Source organism: Astyanax mexicanus, chromosome 15, assembly GCF_023375975.1.
Source record: "Astyanax mexicanus isolate ESR-SI-001 chromosome 15, AstMex3_surface, whole genome shotgun sequence".
Lineage (NCBI taxonomy): Eukaryota > Metazoa > Chordata > Actinopteri > Characiformes > Acestrorhamphidae > Astyanax > Astyanax mexicanus.
In genome coordinates, this window is record NC_064422.1 from 5,274,044 (window position 1) to 5,294,805 (window position 20,762).

The window sequence follows — 20,762 nt, forward strand, 5'->3', positions numbered from 1 at the left end:
TAATACCTCCTAGGGCTACTTGGCAGTCACAGATTGTGCTTATATGAAGTAAATGGGCCGAAACTAGAGACAAACTAATCTGGAAAGTGTGGGGCAGTCTGCTACTTTCTGCTACTTATGTTATGTATCTGCCTGCAGGGTGAAAAACGCAGTAAAACAGCAACCTGTGAAGCATAATGAAAAGAACAGAATCCAAGACATACTATTTTTACAGCTTTTTGATGGCAAACAACAACCATTTTGTTTTCGGTCTGTAAGCGGTGGAGCTAGCTCTGGGGTAATGGCCCATTCTTTTCCTTGTCATAACAAAGTCTCTGGTTGGAGCCAGCATTTTTTAAACCCAGAGTCTCTCCAACAGCTGCAGTGAATTATGTGCTGTGAACACCGGGAACCTTCCGCCCACCTCTCCTCGAGGGTCCCGCTGACCAGACCAGCACAAGCCGGAGCTTTCAGAGCGATCCCACCGTAGCTGATCCTCCTGCCCCATAAAGAGCTGATTCACATCCTCCTCCATTCAGAGTATGAAGTTCGTGATCAAGAGGGCCTGACCACCAGGCTGTTTCCCGGAGGATCCACCGATACAGCCAAAAAAATGGCGAGCCAAGAAGTGGCCACAGCTTTCTCTCGCCATGAACGAAGGCCGAGGGCAGCAGCGACCGGCCGCAGCAGAAGTTGTTGAGGAGAATGCCACGCTTAGATTGAAAAAACCCTGTTTCCCTAGGCCCCAGTCCAGAGGACAGACAGCCCCAAGCACATTCCACTCAGCGCTCACTTCCTGCCCTATACTTTCATCCAACACAACAAAAAGATCAACTCTATAAAAAGGCCCTGACCAGGCCCGTCACAGTAATTTCAGTATATAATGGACGATATACTGTCCCAGGATTTATTGTGATTAACCACTGTATTGTCATTTTCATATTTTTTAAATAATCTCTTCAGAAACTCCCAGATCAGATTATTTTATTATATAAGGATTGTTCAACAGACGAGGTGTTGAGTAATTCATTTTAAGACAACTGAAATAGCCTCGTTACACCCATTTAATTTCAGCTTGTTTCCATTCCGGCTTCTCATTGTTCAATAAAACTCCGATCCAGATAAATCTCTACATCCAGATAGAGTGAATCTGATTGTGGCTGGATGAGAAGTATAAACATCACATTTCTGCAGATATTTAAGTATATCTTTTCATGGGAAAACTCTGACAAAATTACACTTTGACACAATGAAAAGTAGTCTGTGTGCAGCTTACTGTATATAACACTGTACATTTATTCTTCCCTCAAAATAACTGAATATACAGCCATTAATGTCCAAACCACCGGCAACAAAAGTGAGTACACCCCTAAGAGACTACACTCCTAAATGTCCAAACTGAGCACTGCTTGTCATTTTTCCTCCAAAATGTCATGTGACTCGTCCGTGTTGCTAGGTCTCAGGTGTGCATAGGGAGCAGGTGTGTTTAATTTTGTAGCACAGCTCTCACACTCTCTTATACTGGTCACTGAAAGTTCCAACATGGAACCTCATGGCAAAGAACTCTCTAAGGATCCTAAAGGATAAATTGTTGCACTTCATGAAGATGGTCAAGGCTGCAAGAAGATTGCCAACACCCTGAAACTGAGCTGCAGCACAGTAGAAGATCATTCAGCGTTTTAAAGTCTTCCTGTGTTAACTCTCCATGCCCAGGAGAGTAAAGACAGTTCTGGAAAATAATGTTGGTCACACAAAATATTGACACTTCAGGAACTTTCACTAAGGGGTGTACTTACTTTTGTTGCCGGTGGTTTAGACATTAATGGCTTTGTATTGAGTTATTTTGAGGGAAGAATAAATGTTCACTGTTACATAAGCTGCACACAGACTATTTTTTGATTGTGTGAAAGTGTCATTTTCTCTGTGTTTTCCCATGAAAAGATATACTTAAATATCTGCAGAAATGTGAGGGGTGAACTCACTTTTGTGATACACTGTATACCATTCCGACACCCTATTGGTTTATACTGTGATCTATCACACCTGCACACGTCACCCCCCCCCCCACACACACACACACTCTAGCAAGAACATAGCAGACGTATGTAGTCTAGTATGAAGATGATCCGTGCAGAGACTCAAGAGAACTCTAGACAAACTCCAGTCCAACTAAACTAAACTATTTAATATATTTACTTTATTCTACTAAAATACATTCATTTACAATCAGCATATATGCAGCTGAAACAGGGAACAGCCTAGTGCAAAATCCCACATTATATTATCAACATTAACATTTTAATATTACATTATAGTCATTATGGCTTTTAGAAAAATGTGTTTTGGGGGAGAGGGGTAGTGCACTAATGGCTCCTGTGGCACTGCCTAAACTTTTGCTCTTAATGGCATTTTTTTCTCATTTATACTTTGACTTTTATACTTAAAGTAGTTTTGAAACCAGTACTTTTACTTAAGTAAAAGCTTGAGTTGAATACTTCTAATTCTACAGAAGTATTTTAAACTCTAGTATCTGTACTTATCTTCTACCCAAGCAATCAATGCAAATACTTCACATCTTTGATCACTAGCCTGTTGAGCTGTTGGAGTGAATCAGAGCAGTTTCTCAGTGTGAACCAGGTTAAAGGTGTTGAGTCCGTGGAAGCTTTGGGTAAGTTTGAGTCAAATAAGGTAAGAGACCACTGCTATTTCCTGAGCTCTACACAGGAAAGCGAAAGCTGTTCCGATTTGTCTCAGAGTTTAGAGTGTTACAGTTACACAGTTAAACAATGTGAAAGACTACAACAGCAGTAAAATGGCTGTGTGAGTGTATATCATGATACATTTTTTTTTATCGTATTGACAGTATGCTAATCTAGGATAAAATTAGTGCTTAAAAAAAACAACCCAAATGTACATTTCGCTACATAGAGAGTAAAAATCCTGTAAAAGTTAAATAAGAATCACTGTACTATTCATAAAAGAACATTTGAATAGCGTAACTCCCGAATCTGCCACTGCTAATGTTGTATTGAAAAAACTGTGTATCGTGAAAATGTCTTTAAATTAGGCTTGTCAACGTTAAAGCGTTAACACACAAGATTAATGTGGAATCAGTAACACGTTACTATTTTTTATACAATTAATTACGCGTCTTAAGAACGTGTTGCGTCTTAAGAACAAGTGTGATTAATTGCAGTTATTCTGAGAATATTTTTGATTAATCAGATTTTTAAAAAATGTAATCCATTGACACCATTACTTTACATATTGTGATAATATTTTTTACCATATCACCCTGATCTATCAGTGCGTGATTATGTACACCAGGGGCAGTGGCTTTTATACTGTTAATATTAATATCAGAATAACATTGTATTGACCGAAATTACCAAATATATCGTGATAAAAAAAATTTGCATATCGTCTAGACCTTCTCCTACTTCGCACAACAAAAGCAGCAACTTCTGATTCTTTAGTCCAAAAATGGGAGCAGTTGCAGGGCACTCTGACTGGCAAATTATTACATAAACAAATTATTTCAGCACATTCAAAACAAACATTCCCAAGCTTATCATTACGAAACAACTGGGAAAAATACAAGTGGAGTATTTTTCCATCTACAAAAACACATTTCATGAGTCGACTGATCCAATTGGGGCTTTCCATACATCAGAAACACGTGTTAAGAGTAGCAGGACAGACTGTTTTTCAGAATCTCCCCACAGTATTTATTAATGTTGTAGCAACAGATTCTTATTTAGGGCTCTCTGGAAACCATAAAGCTCCAGTGTGAATTCTTATGCTTGTTAAACTGCAGGCGAGTTTAGCCCAGTTTAGACATCTGTAGATGTTACAACACCGCTTGGAAAGAGTCATGGCAGTACTAGACTAAGCAGTGAGTGATTCGCCATCTATACGCCTTTTATTTTTACACAATGACAAAGAAGGTGGCCATCTTTGTTTACTCCATGTTAGAACTTTGTGTTAGAACGGGTAACTGACCTGGTGATACAGATTTAGGGCGTTTTCACACAAATATTATTTGGTTCGGTTAAAACAAACTCTGGTTTGCTTGTACCCTTAGTGCGGTTCGATTGAGCAGGTGTGAAAACAGTAATCACACTCGGGTACAGATCAAAACAACCGGATCAAAACCTGCTAGTGGAAGTGGTCTCGGTCTGGTCCCAAACGAACTCTGGAATGGTTTGTGTGTGTTGAGAAAGTGATCTAATCTTGATCTGATCCAGCTATCAAATATGCTGCTTTTATTTGAGCTAAACTGCTAATAATGCGCAGTTTAGTATGATATATTAGCCAGATAATGCTAACTGTCACAAACAAACACTGTCTCTGCTGCCTTATGCTGTTTACACTTGCAGTGTGTGCTGCATTCACTGCTCGCAGCCACGCAACTCTGCGCTGCACATCCCACTGAAAAAACTGTGTTTAAAAGAGCAGCAGCAAATTTGCTGTGTTCTGTGTTAAAGCAGCTTCACACTGCATATATATATAAGCTGGAACACAGAATCTTCTTGTTATATTTACTTTCTTGCTCCTGCGACAATCGGACCAATGACGAATCGAAGCAATCAGCTCAATGACCAATCAGAGCAGACAATTTGCTCGCGTGGTTTATTGGTGCGCACTTGGTGCATTTAGGTTTATGCCTGAGTGTAAACAAACCAAACAGAGGGAGAAAACGCTCCCAGTCAGAGACTGTGTATAGCTGGACACAGCATCGTCTCTCAAAAGTGAAGCCACCACTGGTCGGGCGCCCCCTGCTGTTCGGTTTCAGAAAGCCGTGTAACCCCACCCATCCCCATAGGTTTCAATGGCAAAACAGACAACATTCAATCACGTTTTTTTCCAACATACTGTAATTATACCTCCTTTATTTAAATGCAGTGTAACCTCTGCTTATATTGTCAAATTTTTACATCCCCACAGAATTCATTTTTTAAAACATTATTCAGCTCTATTCAAAAAAGGTGTGGTTATTGTAAAAGGGCTGGTTATGGGCAGGACCAATAACAGACCGTCAGCTCTGCTCTGCTCCACTCTGCAGTCTGTGACCGCGAGGCAGCCCTCAGGGGCGGGGTTATTTAAATGAGTAGGCGGTCTCTCTACAGTCTTTCTCCCTCCTCTGGTCTCTACTGCGCAGACTCGGGTATCAGAATCGTCCATTTTTTTTACAGTCTCAGCTCCCAGTAAACAAACTCATCAATTGATCCGGACCATAGAAACCAACTACAGGTGTGAAAACACCCTCAATTAGTCACTGACTCTTTCTATTTATTGTTTCCATCTATCCATCCATCCATTTACAGTCCCTTCCAAACGTTTTGGAAGTGAGGCCAATCCCTTTATTACTGCTGTAGACTGAAAACATTTGGGTTTGACATTTAAAGATGAACAGGAGTCAAAATATTATATATATCTCAGTTTTTATTTCCAGGTATTTGCATCTGGTTTGGATACCCAGTTCAGAAGATGTCTAATCCCTCCCAATTTTCTTTCATATTTCTCCATCATCAGTAGTAATGCCAAAACCAGGAGGGTGAAGACTAGCACATGTGTCCTCACATGTCACACATGTGAAATCAGCCACCGCCTCTTTCCAGCTTCTGCTGATGCAGCATTGCCGAGTAGCATCATAGCGCTTGGAGGAAAGCGCAGCGACTCGGTTCAGATACATCAGCTCTTGTGCTGATCGACATCATCCTGTGGAGTGATGTAGGGAGAGAGCGCCATCTACCCACCCAGAGAGAGCAAAAGGCCAATTGTGCTCTCTCAGGGCTCCAGCAGCTGATGGCAAGCTACGGGACCGGGATTTCAACCAGCAATCTTTTGATCATAGTGGCAGTGCGTTAGACTGCTGGACCACCTGGAGCCCCCTATTCTTTTTTTTACGGTGCATTTACACTGATCGCATTGCCCCCCTCCAACTGGTCGCATGTGGGCATTACAAAGGCTTTCCCTGTGCCGTCCAATTAAATCGTTTTAATAAATGGAAAATGCTTTTATACAAGCTATTACTATTTCCTATAAAGTGATCCATATAAATGTGTATTTATATATATAAACGTTTGATTGAGCTTCATTACACTGTCTAGTAAGCAGTATAAAAGCTAACAAAAGCAAACTTTTCCAATTAAATGACATACTAATATTTAAAAAAACCCACCAGGGACATCACAGCAGCTTTTCTCCTTGCTGACAGAGTCGCTGTAAATCAGCAGGGAATTAAGAAAGAACAGGAAAGCCTAAGACAAATTTTCCACGCTTTTCTAGACGCTTGAAACAGAACTTAACTGTTTTCAGACACAGCGCTGCAGACACGTATCAGGCGAACACCTGCTCTCTGATTGGATAGACGCATCACGTTTGAAGGATTTATTTGCATGAAATTCAGCTTGGCTCAACTTTTCATCGCATCACATCCCCCGCTCTCGACGCATCGGAGCCATGATGCATCACGCGACTGCGTCCGATGGAGGAGGCGCTTCTCATTGAAGATGAATGGGATAAGACGCTGTGCGTTGTCACGGCGGAGCAGTGTAAATGCACTGTTACACTTGCAGCAATGAGTGTTTGTGACTGAAAACTGGGGAATAAAGCAGTAAATGAGTCACAGACAGTTACTTTAAAGGAAAGTCTATAATTGAGTGATTTTCACAATAGATTAATTACAGATCCTCACTGAACGAGCGTGATGACACTGCAGTTTTTATAATCTGTTGGATTTCTTTGCTTAGCTGTTTCTGGACATATATTTGGTTCACACTGATGTGTTGAGGCATTCTTAAGCTAAGACGACGAGGTGCAACGCAAGTTGCTAACTGGGTTAAAGTACCAGTACTTAATAAATGGGGTATTGTGCCTTTTTTAATGAGAAAGTATTGAGATACTTTTCTAGTATCAGTATATCGTGCAACACAAGATACCACTGCTTTGGAACTGAGGGCATGCTTTAGTGTTCTCTAACAGAAAAGAAAACACCGGTCTCAGGGATAAGAATGTGACATAATGAGTATTTAGAAATGATATGCAGTACGCACTGTTTTAAACTGTATAATTACACCAGAATAAAGTGGTGCTTTTTTATAGAAAGGGTATATCATGCTTTCTTTGCCATTTTCATCCTGTTCTACTTCAGGACTATCACTTAGTGGGCTATAATATGAGTGTGTGTCAAAATCTTCCCCCCAGGATGTACCATGCGCACACACACACACACACACACAATAAAACACACACACACAGTGAGCGAGAGTGTGTGGGTGATGGTTTCCTGGGCATGTGCTAAGACTATCATTTCTTTCCTACAGGGTTTTCTGTGACCCAGGTCTGACTGGTAACTCCTTCCCACTCTTCTGTTTCCCCACGGCTCTGACCTTATATACACCACGCTTTACTGCAACGAGGAAGCGTAAATGTTATCTCTCCAAAAATCAGCAGCCAGGCCGGGGTTTTATGAGAAACGTAATCAAACAGAAAATCAAATCAATTCTGCATTTATTGGGTTGATAGAGCACTGAGTCACTAAGCTCTAAATTACTCCTCATTGCCCTGAATGCTATGCTGCACCATCACACACACACACACACACACACACACACACACACACACACACACACACACACTCATGCAATAAACCAACTCGGCTTGCTCTATGGAACTTTTGCATATGGTAAAAATTACTTGAAGACATTTTGAAGATATATGATATACAGTGTGTTAAGATATTTTGTGGGGGCTTTTTTTTTTAGGTTTGAGACCACATTAGACAAAATGCACCAGCAGTGTAATGTTATATGTGAAAATGCTGAGAGGACTGTGGTTAAAAAAACAACAACAACAAAGCAACTACAATGTATTTAACCCCTTTTTTAGAGTTAAAAACATAAAAAAAATCATTTTTTACCTTTTTATATATATTCTAATCTGGACAGAGGGACCCTTAAAATAGGTAAAAATTGCTTTTTATGGCCACTACAACAAAGGGGTTAAATACATTGTAGTTGCTTTGTTGTCTTTTAGTATCTGTGAAAGCAGATACTAAAAAGGGCCCAAAAAGGAAACTTTTGTCTCCCACAAATCTTTATATCTTCAAAGTCAATGATGGTATCGAATGAATTCTGCTCACACAGATGCAAGAACATAAGCAGATTAAATATTCATGAGCTACCTAGAATGGTTTGAGTTCTATTAACCAAAGAGTGACAAAATGTCTCCAATTGTCTGACACTGTATCTAAACTAGGGTTGCATGATATATTGTTTAAGCATTGTCATCGTGCTGTTTGCATGCATAACTGGGGCTGTAGCTAACGAATTATACAGTAATCTAGTATTTTCATTTTACTTGGTTAAAGAGCAATTACAAATACACAAGAAAAAAACTTTAAATATATATATATTTAATATAATAATATAAATAATTTGAATAGCAAAATCAGGCCCTGAATTGTCAGAATTTAATTAAATAATAAAAGATTGACCATCGAACTAAAATGATTTGTTTTTATATTATTTATTTATTAGTATTTTTAAGTTTCCACAATCAGTGATGGTTTGGAGATACATGTCTGATATCTGCTGGTGTTGATCCACTGTGTTTTATTATCAAGTCTAAAGTCAGTGCAGCGTTTTCCCACAAAACTTACAGCACTGCTGACAACTTTTATGGAAATGCAGATTTCATTTTCCAGCAGGACATGGCACACTGCCAAAAGTACTAAATTGGTCTTATATAATATTCAAACTTTCTGAGACACTGATTTTTGGGTTTCATTGGCTGTAAGCCATAATCACCAACAATAAACTAAATAAACTCTTAAAATAGATCACTCTGTGTGTAATACATCTATATAATGTATGAGTTTCACATTTTAAACTAAACTACTGAAATAAAGAAACTTTTCAAAGATATTTGTATTTTTTGAGATGCACTAGTACTTTAGAACTGACAACTGAGAAATGAAGCAGTAAGAAAGATAAGAGAAAGATCCTTTGAAGAAGCATTTGTCATTGAGTGTTTTCCACAATGGACTAATCACAGATTCTCACCGGGAAGTGATGATGCTGTTGTTTTTAGAAATGATAGGATTTATTTCTAGCTCTTTCTAGTCATATATATGGTTTATGCTGATGGGTTGAGGCATTCCTGAGTTACTAAGCATAGAAGAAAACAAGGTGCAGCACAAGGTGCTAATTGGGATAGAAGTACCAGTACTAAATTATTTTTTTATTCTCAAATGCGAATAAATAATAAATAATAATAATTTAGTCTATGCAAGCGCATTGTGCAACATTAAAATTAGTCTGTGCAAAATACTATTCATTGAGCTGTACAATTAAATAAACAATTCCTCAAATCATTTTTTCTAATTGATGTACTCCAATTACTCAAGGAATTGTTTCACCACATAACATAACAATACATTGCATTGACAAGTATGTAAGCCATGTTCTATTATACAAAGTGTGCATAAAACTTTATGCACTCCTCCTGCTGCACTTTCTGTATCACTCTCCAGAACACAAAGCTTTTCTGCAATCTAAAGTCAGTGGCTGACATTCCTCAGAATCTAGGCATGAAAGAAACCCTGTGGAATTGCTTTGCCATATGGCCTCAGTGTGTCCCGTGGGAACGCTGCTCTGCTCAGCGTAAAGGGCAGGTGAATATAGTGCAGCGGTGCAGTTGATTCCTGACAGTGAAACTCTGCCTCCTCACTGCAGGCCTGGATGACGAGTTCAATCTCAGGCTCTGAAAGGCCCAGCTCAGATCTGCCTAATGGAAGTTGACCAGGAAAAAGAAAACACTCGCACTGAAGGGAATATGAATGCAGAGACACGGCGTGCGACATTCTGCTCGAGACGCTGCACTTTTAAACCCGCGCAACACTGCGCCGCTCCGGCACGCCAACTCAAATAAACACGCTTTAAAGCGAAATAATTGATGCTGCTGTCCCAACTGTAAAATAACACTGCACAAAAAAGGACCAGGCCTGAATATTGATTAACTCTTTTTATCCAGCTCTGAGGAATAAGATGGTGTTGGCACCTGCACTGCTTACACTCTCGTCCCGAAACACTTGAAGAAATAAACCGGCTCCCTGCACGCTGCTATTAGGCCGAGGACCGAGAGCTGCGGCAGCATTAGAACTGTTCTAATGCCTGAGAACGGAAAATCTCTCTTTCACACGAAACAAACGCACTTAAATAAACAGACACCAAAAGAAAGACATTGAAACTAATAAAAGAACAACTCACTAATGATAATGGGACACACTACGTAAGACTACAGACCTTCCAGGCAAAACTTTACCATACAGCATTAGTAAAGTCCCTTTACTAAACTTCATGACCCCCGTTTACACCGAGGCACTTCATATTTTGACCACCTCCTTGTTTCTAAACCCAGCGCATCTATTTTCTTAGATTCACTGATCATATAGTACACTTTGTACCCATTTCACCCTGTTCTTTAATTCTTAGAACCCCACAGGAGAGAAAACCACCACAGAGCAGCTATTATTATTATTTGGGTGGTGGGTCATTTATTCTCAGCACCTCAGTTATTAACACTGATTAGTAGTGATGTCAAACTCAAAACGCGGAATCGAACTGAATCGATTCATTTGAATCACGGTGTTCCGAAACACTGTTTCGAAGTCCGTATCAAAAGAAAAAAAGCCACGTGACTGTTCCTAAAGCGGGTTTCGTTACGTCACGCAGTTTCGAAAAGTTTCAAATCTTTTCACGCGTTTTAGTCCGCGTTTAATTTCAAGCAGCTGGTCTGAGATCAGAATGAAGACCCTATGGATTACTGGCTCAGACACTCTGCTGTCTTTCCTCATTTGTTTCAATTAATATAAAAAAAATCTCTCAATTCCAGCAACCCAGCAGTCCAAGCACTGTGGAACAGATCCTGTTTATTCATAAAAACAACTGATTACTTGTAATGTTTAATAAATAAAGTATTACACAAGCATTTCCCTACCTTGCAATGTAAAATGAATAATGTCAGCTATACAAATCCACTGACTAACAGTGTATCATAATGAAAAATACATCTTAATGACATCATTAAAACAACCCGGTTCTCTGCACAATGATATGTTTTCATGACTCAAATTTTTTAAGGAACAAAACATGCTATGGTGGAATATTTCTTAAATTTTTCTTAAAAACATATCACTTCCGTTTCTGTTAAGAAAAAAATTGTGGATTTAGGTCACTGTGGCGTGTGATGATTCGAACGTTTCACAAGATCGAATCATTTTCCGAATCAATTGGTTCATTTGATTCGATCTCCCAAAAGCCCCACTTTTGCCATCACTACTGATTAGCATGGTAGTGGTGTATGAGGTGTTAGGGTAGAAACATACTTGCTGTTTGCCCATACGTTCGCGTAGACAACCGGCTGCATTGTGAATGTGACTAAGAACATACTAGCCTATGTGCAACGCGTGTAACTGGAGGCTTCCACTAGAGGGCAGACCGTAGAAAGAGCTTCGGGATTTACACAATGTAAACATATCAAAGGGCTTCCTGATTTGAACAATGCAAACATGCTACAACGGCTTTGTGTGTATTGAACCTCGCGCACACGTCGCATACATTTTTGAAGGACGTGCACGACCTACGCTCCAAACTGACGCAGGATACGCAAAGCAGCCATGATGCGTACACGAATGCATAGTTAACAGCAAGTATATCTCTACCTTTAGTGTGTGTTGCGAAGGTTCAAGTGTATTAGATACAGTAGTGCGGCTGGAGTTATATATTTTTTATATATTTCAGTGTCACCGCTGGACTCAGAATATTCCACAGACCAGAAATATCCAGCCGACAGAGTTGTGTGGGCAGTGTCCTGTGAGCCCTGGTGAAGGGCTAGAAGATAACCAACACAAACTGTGCAGCAACAGTTTCAGAGCTTCTGTCTCTGACTTTATTTTACCTACAAGGTGGAGCAGCTGTAGGTAGGAGTGTGTAACAGAAGGGAGGACAGTGACTAAACACAGTGTTTAAAAACTCCAGCAGCACTGCTATGTCTGACCACACACTCACACACAACGGCAGACCGTTGATATAGGTTACACCCACAGTGATAAATTAACATACAGAGTGATAAATGCATTTACATTACATTACATTACATTTGGCAGACGCCTTTGTCCAAAGTGACTTACAATAGTGAAGTACATTTACTAATAGAAGACATAGAAGTTCAAGGAAAAATAAAGAAGGTCAAAGGGAAATAATGGGATAGAGGAGGAAAGGAGGGGAAGAAGAAGGAAATGAGGTTAGAAGTAGTTAGTGTGTTAGAGGTGTTAGGAGAGTAAGTGCTGTTTGAAGAGCTCTGTCTTCAGGAGTTTATTAAAGATAGTGAGAGATTCTCCTGATCTGGTAGTAGAAGGTAGTTAGTTAGAGGTGTTAGAAGAGTAAGTGCTCTTTGAAGAGCTCTGTCTTCAGGAGTTTATTAAAGACAGTGAGAGATTCTCCTGATCTGGTAGTAGAAGGTAGTTAGTTAGAGGTGTTAGGAGAGTAGGTGCTCTTTGAAAAGCTCTGCCTTCAGGAGTTTATTAAAGATAGTGAGAGATTCTCCTGATCTGGTAGTAGAAGGTAGTTAGTTAGAGGTGTTAGGAGAGTAGGTGCTCTTTGAAGAGCTCTGTCTTCAGGATTTTATTAAAGATAGTGAGATATTCTCCTGATCTGGTAGTGGAAGGTAGTTGGTTCGACAATTAGGGAACTCTGTATGAGAACAGTCTGGATTGCTTTGTGTGAATGTTTGGTAAAGTTAGGTGGAGGAGAGCAGCGGCCGGGAGGTGGCGTAAGTCTTCAGGAGTGAGTGCAGGTAGGAAGGAGCTGGTCTGTCATCACCTTGTAGGTAAGAACTTTGAATCTGATGCGAGCAGCAACTGGTAGCCAATGGAGCTCAATGAGCAGTGGGGTGACGTGCCTGTTTTGGCTGCTTGAAGACCAGGCGCAATGCTGCGTTCTAGATAATCTGAAGTGTTTTTTAACACAGCCTGTTAGTATTGCACTGCAATAGTCGAGGCGTGAGATGACCACTGCTTGTACCAAGAGTTGGGTGGCCCCAACAGGATCAAGCAAATAAAGCCAGGTAGTATAATATACTCAGTTAGTTATAGGAGTCACTCTAATTAAAAGATCTTGAGAAGTTCCATTTAACTTATATCCACCACCTTCCACAAAGGAGGAGCTGGGTCTATAGTTGACACTCAATTTACCAAGACACCCGTATGCCTGCTCTTACCATTTTATAGAGAATAAACCAACACCGGAACATCTTAACCCTGAGAAACAGGTTATTGGTTCTGAAGCTCTGGTAAAGCGTGTGTGCTGTGAGGTTTACCCACTACACACTGCCCATGCCCTGCACTTGTAGATTAGCTTTAAAGCTAACGTCTTCTCCCACAGCACCACTTTGCCAGAGCTTCAGAACCCAGTTTCCCTCCACAGACTCACACCCCCGACCCGTCCACTTCAACAGAGCTTCAGAACCCAGTTTCCCTCCACAGACTCACAGCACAATCCCGTCCACTTCAACAGAGCTTCAGAACCCAGTTTCCTTGCACAGACTCACAGCAGACAAAAACAGTGACATCATGTTAGATATTTGAAAGCTACATGACTTTTTTTTATATTACCATTGAGTCATGTAATTTATTACCTCAAGAATATGTACATTTTTTTTTGTACTTTAAACAGCTTGGCAGTAAAATTAAATGCTGTGCCACAATAAAAGCTGAGTTCACGTTGAAATACCTTTATTTATTTGGTTTCTTATTTTGACGTGCTATCTAAACTGTTCAGAAAGTCAGTGTTGGTATCAGGACATCCCCAGACTAGACTAATATAAACTAGACTAAAGTATGTACTACTCTGTGTATGTTGGTGTGGCTCACGCTGGGTCACGCAGCGCTGCTCGTGAGAATGTGCAACAGCGCTAGTTTGGATTTCCAGTTTACACCAGCTCCTAAATCTGTCTGATTGAGCAACTGAAAGTCCGTCACATTTGCTTTGGCACGGGCGTCTCGTAATTTACTCCCATTCCTCTCCTCTCGTCCAGCAGCCCTGTAAAGGCATTCCAGCAGCAAGCAGCGCAGGAAAACACACACAGCGCAGATCGGCCTCCTGCGCAGCTCGCTGTGACTTCTCTAAACCACCTTCAGTCTGAGGATCACTGACATGATGATGTGGCCTTAATGCTTCCTCCAAACGCAGACCTGCAGCTGGAGCGAAAATCTCCTGAAACAGTCCCACATTTCACCCTACCGCCAGCGTCGAGGCTGTTAAGCGCTACCTCTTTTGCCGTTCAGAGGTGATTATTATCGGCCTGTAGCCTGCTGCTAACCCTGGCTAGCACTGCTGGAGCAGCATTAGCATTAGCCACGAACTGTGCTAGCTCTTTCACCATTCAGAAGTGGGTATATCAGACTGTAGTCTGCATGTTTACTGCGTTAAAACAAGCTACGTGATATTTTCCTGGCTTGGTGGAACACTCAGGGTTTCTTGGAGTAGCGCTTAGCTGCTAATGCTAATGCTGTAAAGAAACAGAAGCACTTTACTCACAAAGCAGTTCTCAGGAGACAAATCTGTGTAGATTAACATCCAGCACTTGTTTGACTTTTGTTTTTAAGAATTACAGTTTTGTTTACTTAGCTTAGCTTAGCTTTAAAGGTTTACCTGCTAAATTAAAAGGTAAACAAGGCAACAGCCCTGTTCCTTACTAGTGTTGCATAATGCGCCTTATACTTTGGTGCGCCTTATGTATTCAAATAGATCAGAACATAGACGTTTATTGATAGTGCGTCTTATAATCATGCGAAAGATGCGGTATTAATCATCAGCTAATCAACAATTATTTCATACATTTTTTTATAATCACAAGTTGTCAAATTTCAGTGTCGACTAATCGTTAATCTGTAAAAGCACTGCACTACACAAACTGCTATGAAAAGAAACACAGTGTGGGAGGGGTAACCGGGCTGCTCACTTACTTAGTTCACACTCACCTAGGTCACCAAAAGTACCCAAACACAACAGATTACATTTTTACTTGCTAAATATCAGAACTTTCCATATTTAAACAACATCTGGGAAATTAAAAGCATTTCAATCCCACGTTCTGCAGTTTTTCTAGAGAAAGCTAGGGACAGGAGCCATATGCACAGAAAGCAGAGATGAAGAGAGATAGCAAAAATAATTGTCGGATTAGTCGAGTAACAAAATAATCATTAAATGCATCCCTAACAATAATAGGTTCACAAAATAGTACCAATATATTTTAGGGCTCTGTATTGGCTTAAACCATACTTATCACATTATAGGGGTTCAATCTAATCTAGCTGAATATACAAAAAGATCACTTTTTATCCAACCATGTGACACCTATACTAAGTAATACTATGTTTCTGATACAGCATTGCAAAAAAAAGTATGAAACGACAGTTTCTATAGAAGACGGTTGTCGTGATGAAGATGCTCAACAATGGCAACTATTTACAGGTAATGTCCCACCCTTCAACACAAACAGCCAATCAGCTTGCTGGCTGTGCCTATAGTGGAGGGAGGGGGTGTCCGGGGAAAGCCCCCCTCAACGTGTAGAACTGGGCAAGCATAGTAGTCAAAGTTTAATTATATTTTATGGTTTTATTAGCCATAGTTTTTTTTTTATCAGCTGTGCACTGTAGGTGGTACTCGTAGCCTTCTATAGTGTAATACCAGTTCACACATGACACTGTGGTTAGAGGAATGTTAAACAACAGCACAACTTTTGAAATGTAATGTCCCATCCACTATCAGACCTTACTCCAACTCCCATAATTCACCTGGCCTTACCATAAGCACGGTGGTCCATGTTCAACCTCACTCAATAGATAACAGCTCACAGCTTATAAGGCTTATACAGGTGTGGATATTCTCAAGCCATTCCCACAGGTAACACTTAACTGACATTACTTAAATATTAAATATTACACATTTATTATCGTGCTGTCAATGTTTGCCTGTTATTTTAAATACAGCACCAGTCAAACGTTTGTAACCAAAAATGTGAAAAAAAAAAAGTAAACCAAACCAGAATATTTTATATATACTCTTGCTTCGATGACAGTTTTGCACATCTTGGCTGGATTTTCTCAGTCAGTTTTATGAGGTTGAGTCACCTGGAATTCAGGCTTTCAGTTAACAGCTGTGCTGAACTTATCAAGAGTTAATTACTTGAATTTCTTGCCCTTTAATGTGTTTGAAGTGAAGATGCAGAATTGTTATACCTATTTGAATAATGTTCTAATACATATTATGGCAAGAACTACTTAAGTTACTACATGATTCCTTATGTGTTCCATCATTCACAATGTAGGAAAAAGGAAATAATCAAAACATTAAATCAGAAAATGTGTCCAAAATTGTGACTGGTACTTAACATAAACGGTTTACAAATGTTGCCCACAGCTTTGCACCGTAATTCTTTTTTTTTTTTTTTAGAGCAAGGTGATGTGATATTTTAGCAAAATGAACACAGCATCACTACTGCTCAGAATTTCAGACGGTAGATTACTTTTTATCTGTATTACTTTATTTTCCTCTCTCTCTCTCTCTCTCCCTCACACACACACACACACACACTGCTGGAAGCTGCTTCTGTAAAATGTGCCATTTTTCTTCTACCACCTGTTTAATCCACCCATTTATCTACTTAATCAGAATCTTTCCTTATTTTTTTTTCTACTTTACATTGATTCCAATTTTTTGGTAAAGTTCAACTAAAACACAGACGAGGACAACCTGTGTTCAAAGTTAAAAAAGATTAAACAATTAAACATATTTAAACATAAATAAAATCCCACTGTGATGAACGTATATTGATTCATTAGATTACATGTCAAAATGTATTAACTATAAAAAGTATCAGTGCTAAGAAGAAAAATGGCATTAATTGCAAATAATCAGAACTAATGAGTTATTTTTTAATCCATCTAATTTATTATATTAGAGTTTAGGATGGATTTATAATTATACTGTCTTGAATTTAGACAATCTTGAATTTATTTCAACAGGTCTATCGTATATCAGTGTTTTTCAATAATAATTTAATCTGAATTCCATAGAGGTTGGAAAAAAATGAAAGTTCTGATTCCTGAATAGGCTGACTACCTAATTTAATTGTGCATAATCAATGTTAGTTATGATCCAGCCCAGTTTGGTGGTTTCCCTGATTTAACACACCTGGCAATTAACGGGGGGAGGGAGGGAGTGGAATCAGGTGGGTTTGAGCAGGAAAACCACTAAACCATGCAGAAATTCCCAACCCTGCAATACATCAGCACTGATTTAATACACCCCACACTGAAACCCACCTTTAAAGTATTACTCTTTAATCACAAAAAAAACAAACAAACAAAAAATATGCAAACACTGTGTATTTTTAAACCTTTTTGTGCCACTATTTTTTTTTATTCTCCAGTTTATATTGCTCGTGGCTTGTTTGCTACACAATTATTGTGTTTGCATTGCATTAAACTTTACACTGCATAAACAACAACCAACGCAAAACCACTGTAAAACACTGCTATTGACTCACAGACTGAATGTTTCAACACTGACTCCTACTGGTCGAGTTCACTCTGTTAAATGCTTTTAAATGCTTTTAAGTCTGAGTCATAGCCAAAACTGACCCAATGTCCTGCAGACATCACTGCTCAGATTAAACACGTGTCCACATGGTCTCAAAGTGAGTCCTGAACCACAGGATATTATTCAGTTAATTTTTAATCCTCATGCAGGATCTCTTGTGAATTATTTGATTTTACTGTAGGACATTTGGATCTGAAGTAGTTAGTAAAAACAGTCAAAGAAATGTTTCACAGACTGCTGATCGTACAGCAGCTCACTTGGTGTTTTCACTCACACTGTACTCAATTACTAAATTACTAAATTACTAATTACTGTGCAGCTTAAAAAAATAATGTATGAATGAAGCCTACTGGGTGTAATGAGCTCTGCTGAAGCATGAGTAGACTGATAAATCACTGCACTTATCAGTCATTTTTCTCAGTGTTATTGAACTCTACTAAAGCCTGAGTACACTGATAAATTAATATCTTAATCAGACACAAATTGCGATCACTATTGTTTTTAACATTGCAATGTAGACTTATCCATTTTCATACATTTCAAATAGTGGCAAAAACATAAGAAACATGCTATGAGTACTCAGGAACTTAAATGATTTGTCAAAAAATAGCAGAAATAAGTGAAAAGACAGAATAATTAATATTGAACAGTGGCCAATTTATTTAAATATATTATATTGCGCTTTGTTGGTATGTCTACTGGAATAATACAGGCAAGATAAATTACATTTAATTTAAGATAAAGTTTCAAAAAGTGAAACATTAATGAACATCTGTAAACAAATGTGTTTTTTTTTCAACCTTCAGCCAGATGCTTACTTTATTTTGGTGCATCCCTTTTACAATGTCTAAAAAACTGTAAAAACAAGTACCTAAGATTGAAAAGAGGATGAAATCCCATTTAATCCCATTCACAACTGTTTTCAATTCAGTAATAAGTGAAGACCACATACTAGATACAAAACTAAAAAGGCAAACTTTGTCTTGGCTGATTTATGTTTGGAAAAGTAAGAAAAGAAAGCACATAAATTAAAAAAAGCTATAAATACCAGCTATAAAAGACAATAGGAAACAAAGAACATACGAATGAGGGATCACTTTGATGGGAAAACCGGATTAAGCTGACTCATACTGTTTCTGCTATGATGCCTTTAAGTTTAATATTACACCAGAATTGGACCCCGGAGTTACTTTAAAGGAATAATGACTCAGTAAGAGTAACTGATCGAAACCCAACCAGGAGGGTTAACCATAATAATCATAAACCATATTGTCACTTTCTTGCAGAATTGCTACAACATCATCAAAAAGTCTCTACAACATTGTCACAACTTCATAAATTGATAACAAAAATAACATTTTTGTCATAAGAATACCTTTTGACAATTTTCCAAAATTCCAAAACTTTCCAAAATCTATTTTCCAGAAAGAGAAGACCTCAACGCAGTAGGCAACAAAACAATTACAGGTTACCACAACGTTGTCACAATGTAACTGTAATTGCAGGGTAATAACAGCAAATTATTTTTAGTAACAATACTAAAAATTTAAAGTAAAAAATCTTTAAATACACCAGTAGCTACATTCGGCTAGGGCTGGGAAATTCATCCAGAATATTGATATACTCTTTTCTATACTATTTTATACAAGATATAAAAATCGTTATTGTTAAAAAAAATATATATTAAAAAAATACTGTTTTGTGAATATTGCAATTTATCTGCAACATATTGAGATAAGCTATTAGAAAATAAATCCAATTGGCTCTAGCTGTGATAGGCTCTAATTCATCCTAAAAGGAATTAAGAGCTAGGGCTGCACAGTATATCGCTTCAGCATCGATATTGCAATGTACACTTGTGTAACAGTCACATCAAAGAATGTGCAATGTTTTGTGCAATATTAATAATCAAAACAGTTTTTATTAAAGTCCAATGATTGGTGCACGGACTGTATTATTAATATCATGATGTGCTGGATTATTGCAGTCCAGTGAAAGTTGGCAAAGGCCTGCATTTCTTTAATTGCAATATATATTGAACAATAACAAATATTGCTATGCAATTTTTTTTTCTCCAAATTTCATGCAGCCCTATTAGGAACTAATGTGAAATGTGAAGGATTTCTTATCTTTATACATTTTCTTGCATTTGAGGATACTTTTAAAGTTCATGAAGTTTTAAGATTAAATTATTTGTATTTCTTAAAGTATTTTTGTCTTTACTTAGTTGAGTGGTTCTTGCCTTAATATGGATTAGAACATTAGAACACTTTTAAATGTGCTTTATTTAGACAAAAGAGGTTCAAACTTTTTCTGCTGAGGTTTTTATAAAGTTCTAAAGTTTTTTGCTTTATTATAAAATAAGTTTTACCTAATAACATGACCTCCAGCTTCTTGCGGTCCACCCTGAACCGCTCCTCCGTCCACTCCGGGTCAGCTGGAGCCGGAGCTCCGCCCGAGTCCTCGGATCCAGGCGGCGGGGAGTCCGCGCTCCGCTCGCTGCTGTTGGAGCCCGGGTCCGAGTGCTGCACGTAGCCGCTTAGAGAGTCGTGCTGAGCGGCCATGGTTTCACGGAGTTACCGCTACCGAGTCTCACACGCAGGCTCACTCACTGCCCCTCACTCACTCTTTCAAACACACAGAGGCGCGCGCTCAGCTCCCGCTCACACACATTCCCGCGGAGCGAGAAAAGGGAGAAAGCTACGCGGCATCGCAGTCCTCTCCTCCCCGCTGAACACCGCTGTAATTCCGCGCCTCTGGCTGGAGAGAGGGATTTTCCTTTTCTCTCTTTTTTCTCTCTCTCTTTCTTCACCCGTTTTCAGGACAAGCCCCGCCCACTCACTAATATACATGTTGTTCTAGCGCGTGAGGCCCCGCCCTCCTTGGGATACGATTGGTCAGCAGGGCACACTGTGAAGAACTAGCCAATCGCATCGTAGAAAGGCGGAGCTTAGAAAATGCACACCACATGTTGATACCCTGATAGCAAAGAACGTTGGATAATAAATAATAATATGTGGGCAGAATTACATTATTTAATTCTCATAATGCTGGAAAACAACATTTAAACATACTACTACTGATAAAAATAATAATAATAATTGTAATAATTAT

At 39.0% G+C, this 20,762-nt stretch overlaps 1 protein-coding gene across 2 annotated transcripts in view; it reads right to left on the minus strand.

Moving 5' to 3' along the window:
• Window positions 1-20,417, minus strand: part of LOC103032919 (protein bicaudal C homolog 1) — a 170,151-nt gene extending 149,734 nt beyond the window's left edge. For both annotated transcript variants that reach the window (XM_022669361.2, XM_022669360.2), the window contains exon 1: window positions 20,020-20,417. In XM_022669361.2, coding sequence (XP_022525082.2) covers window positions 20,020-20,212 — 193 coding nt within the window. In that variant the 5' untranslated portion in view covers window positions 20,213-20,417. The remainder of the gene's footprint in view (window positions 1-20,019) is intronic.
• Between the last annotated feature and the right edge of the window lie 345 nt (window positions 20,418-20,762).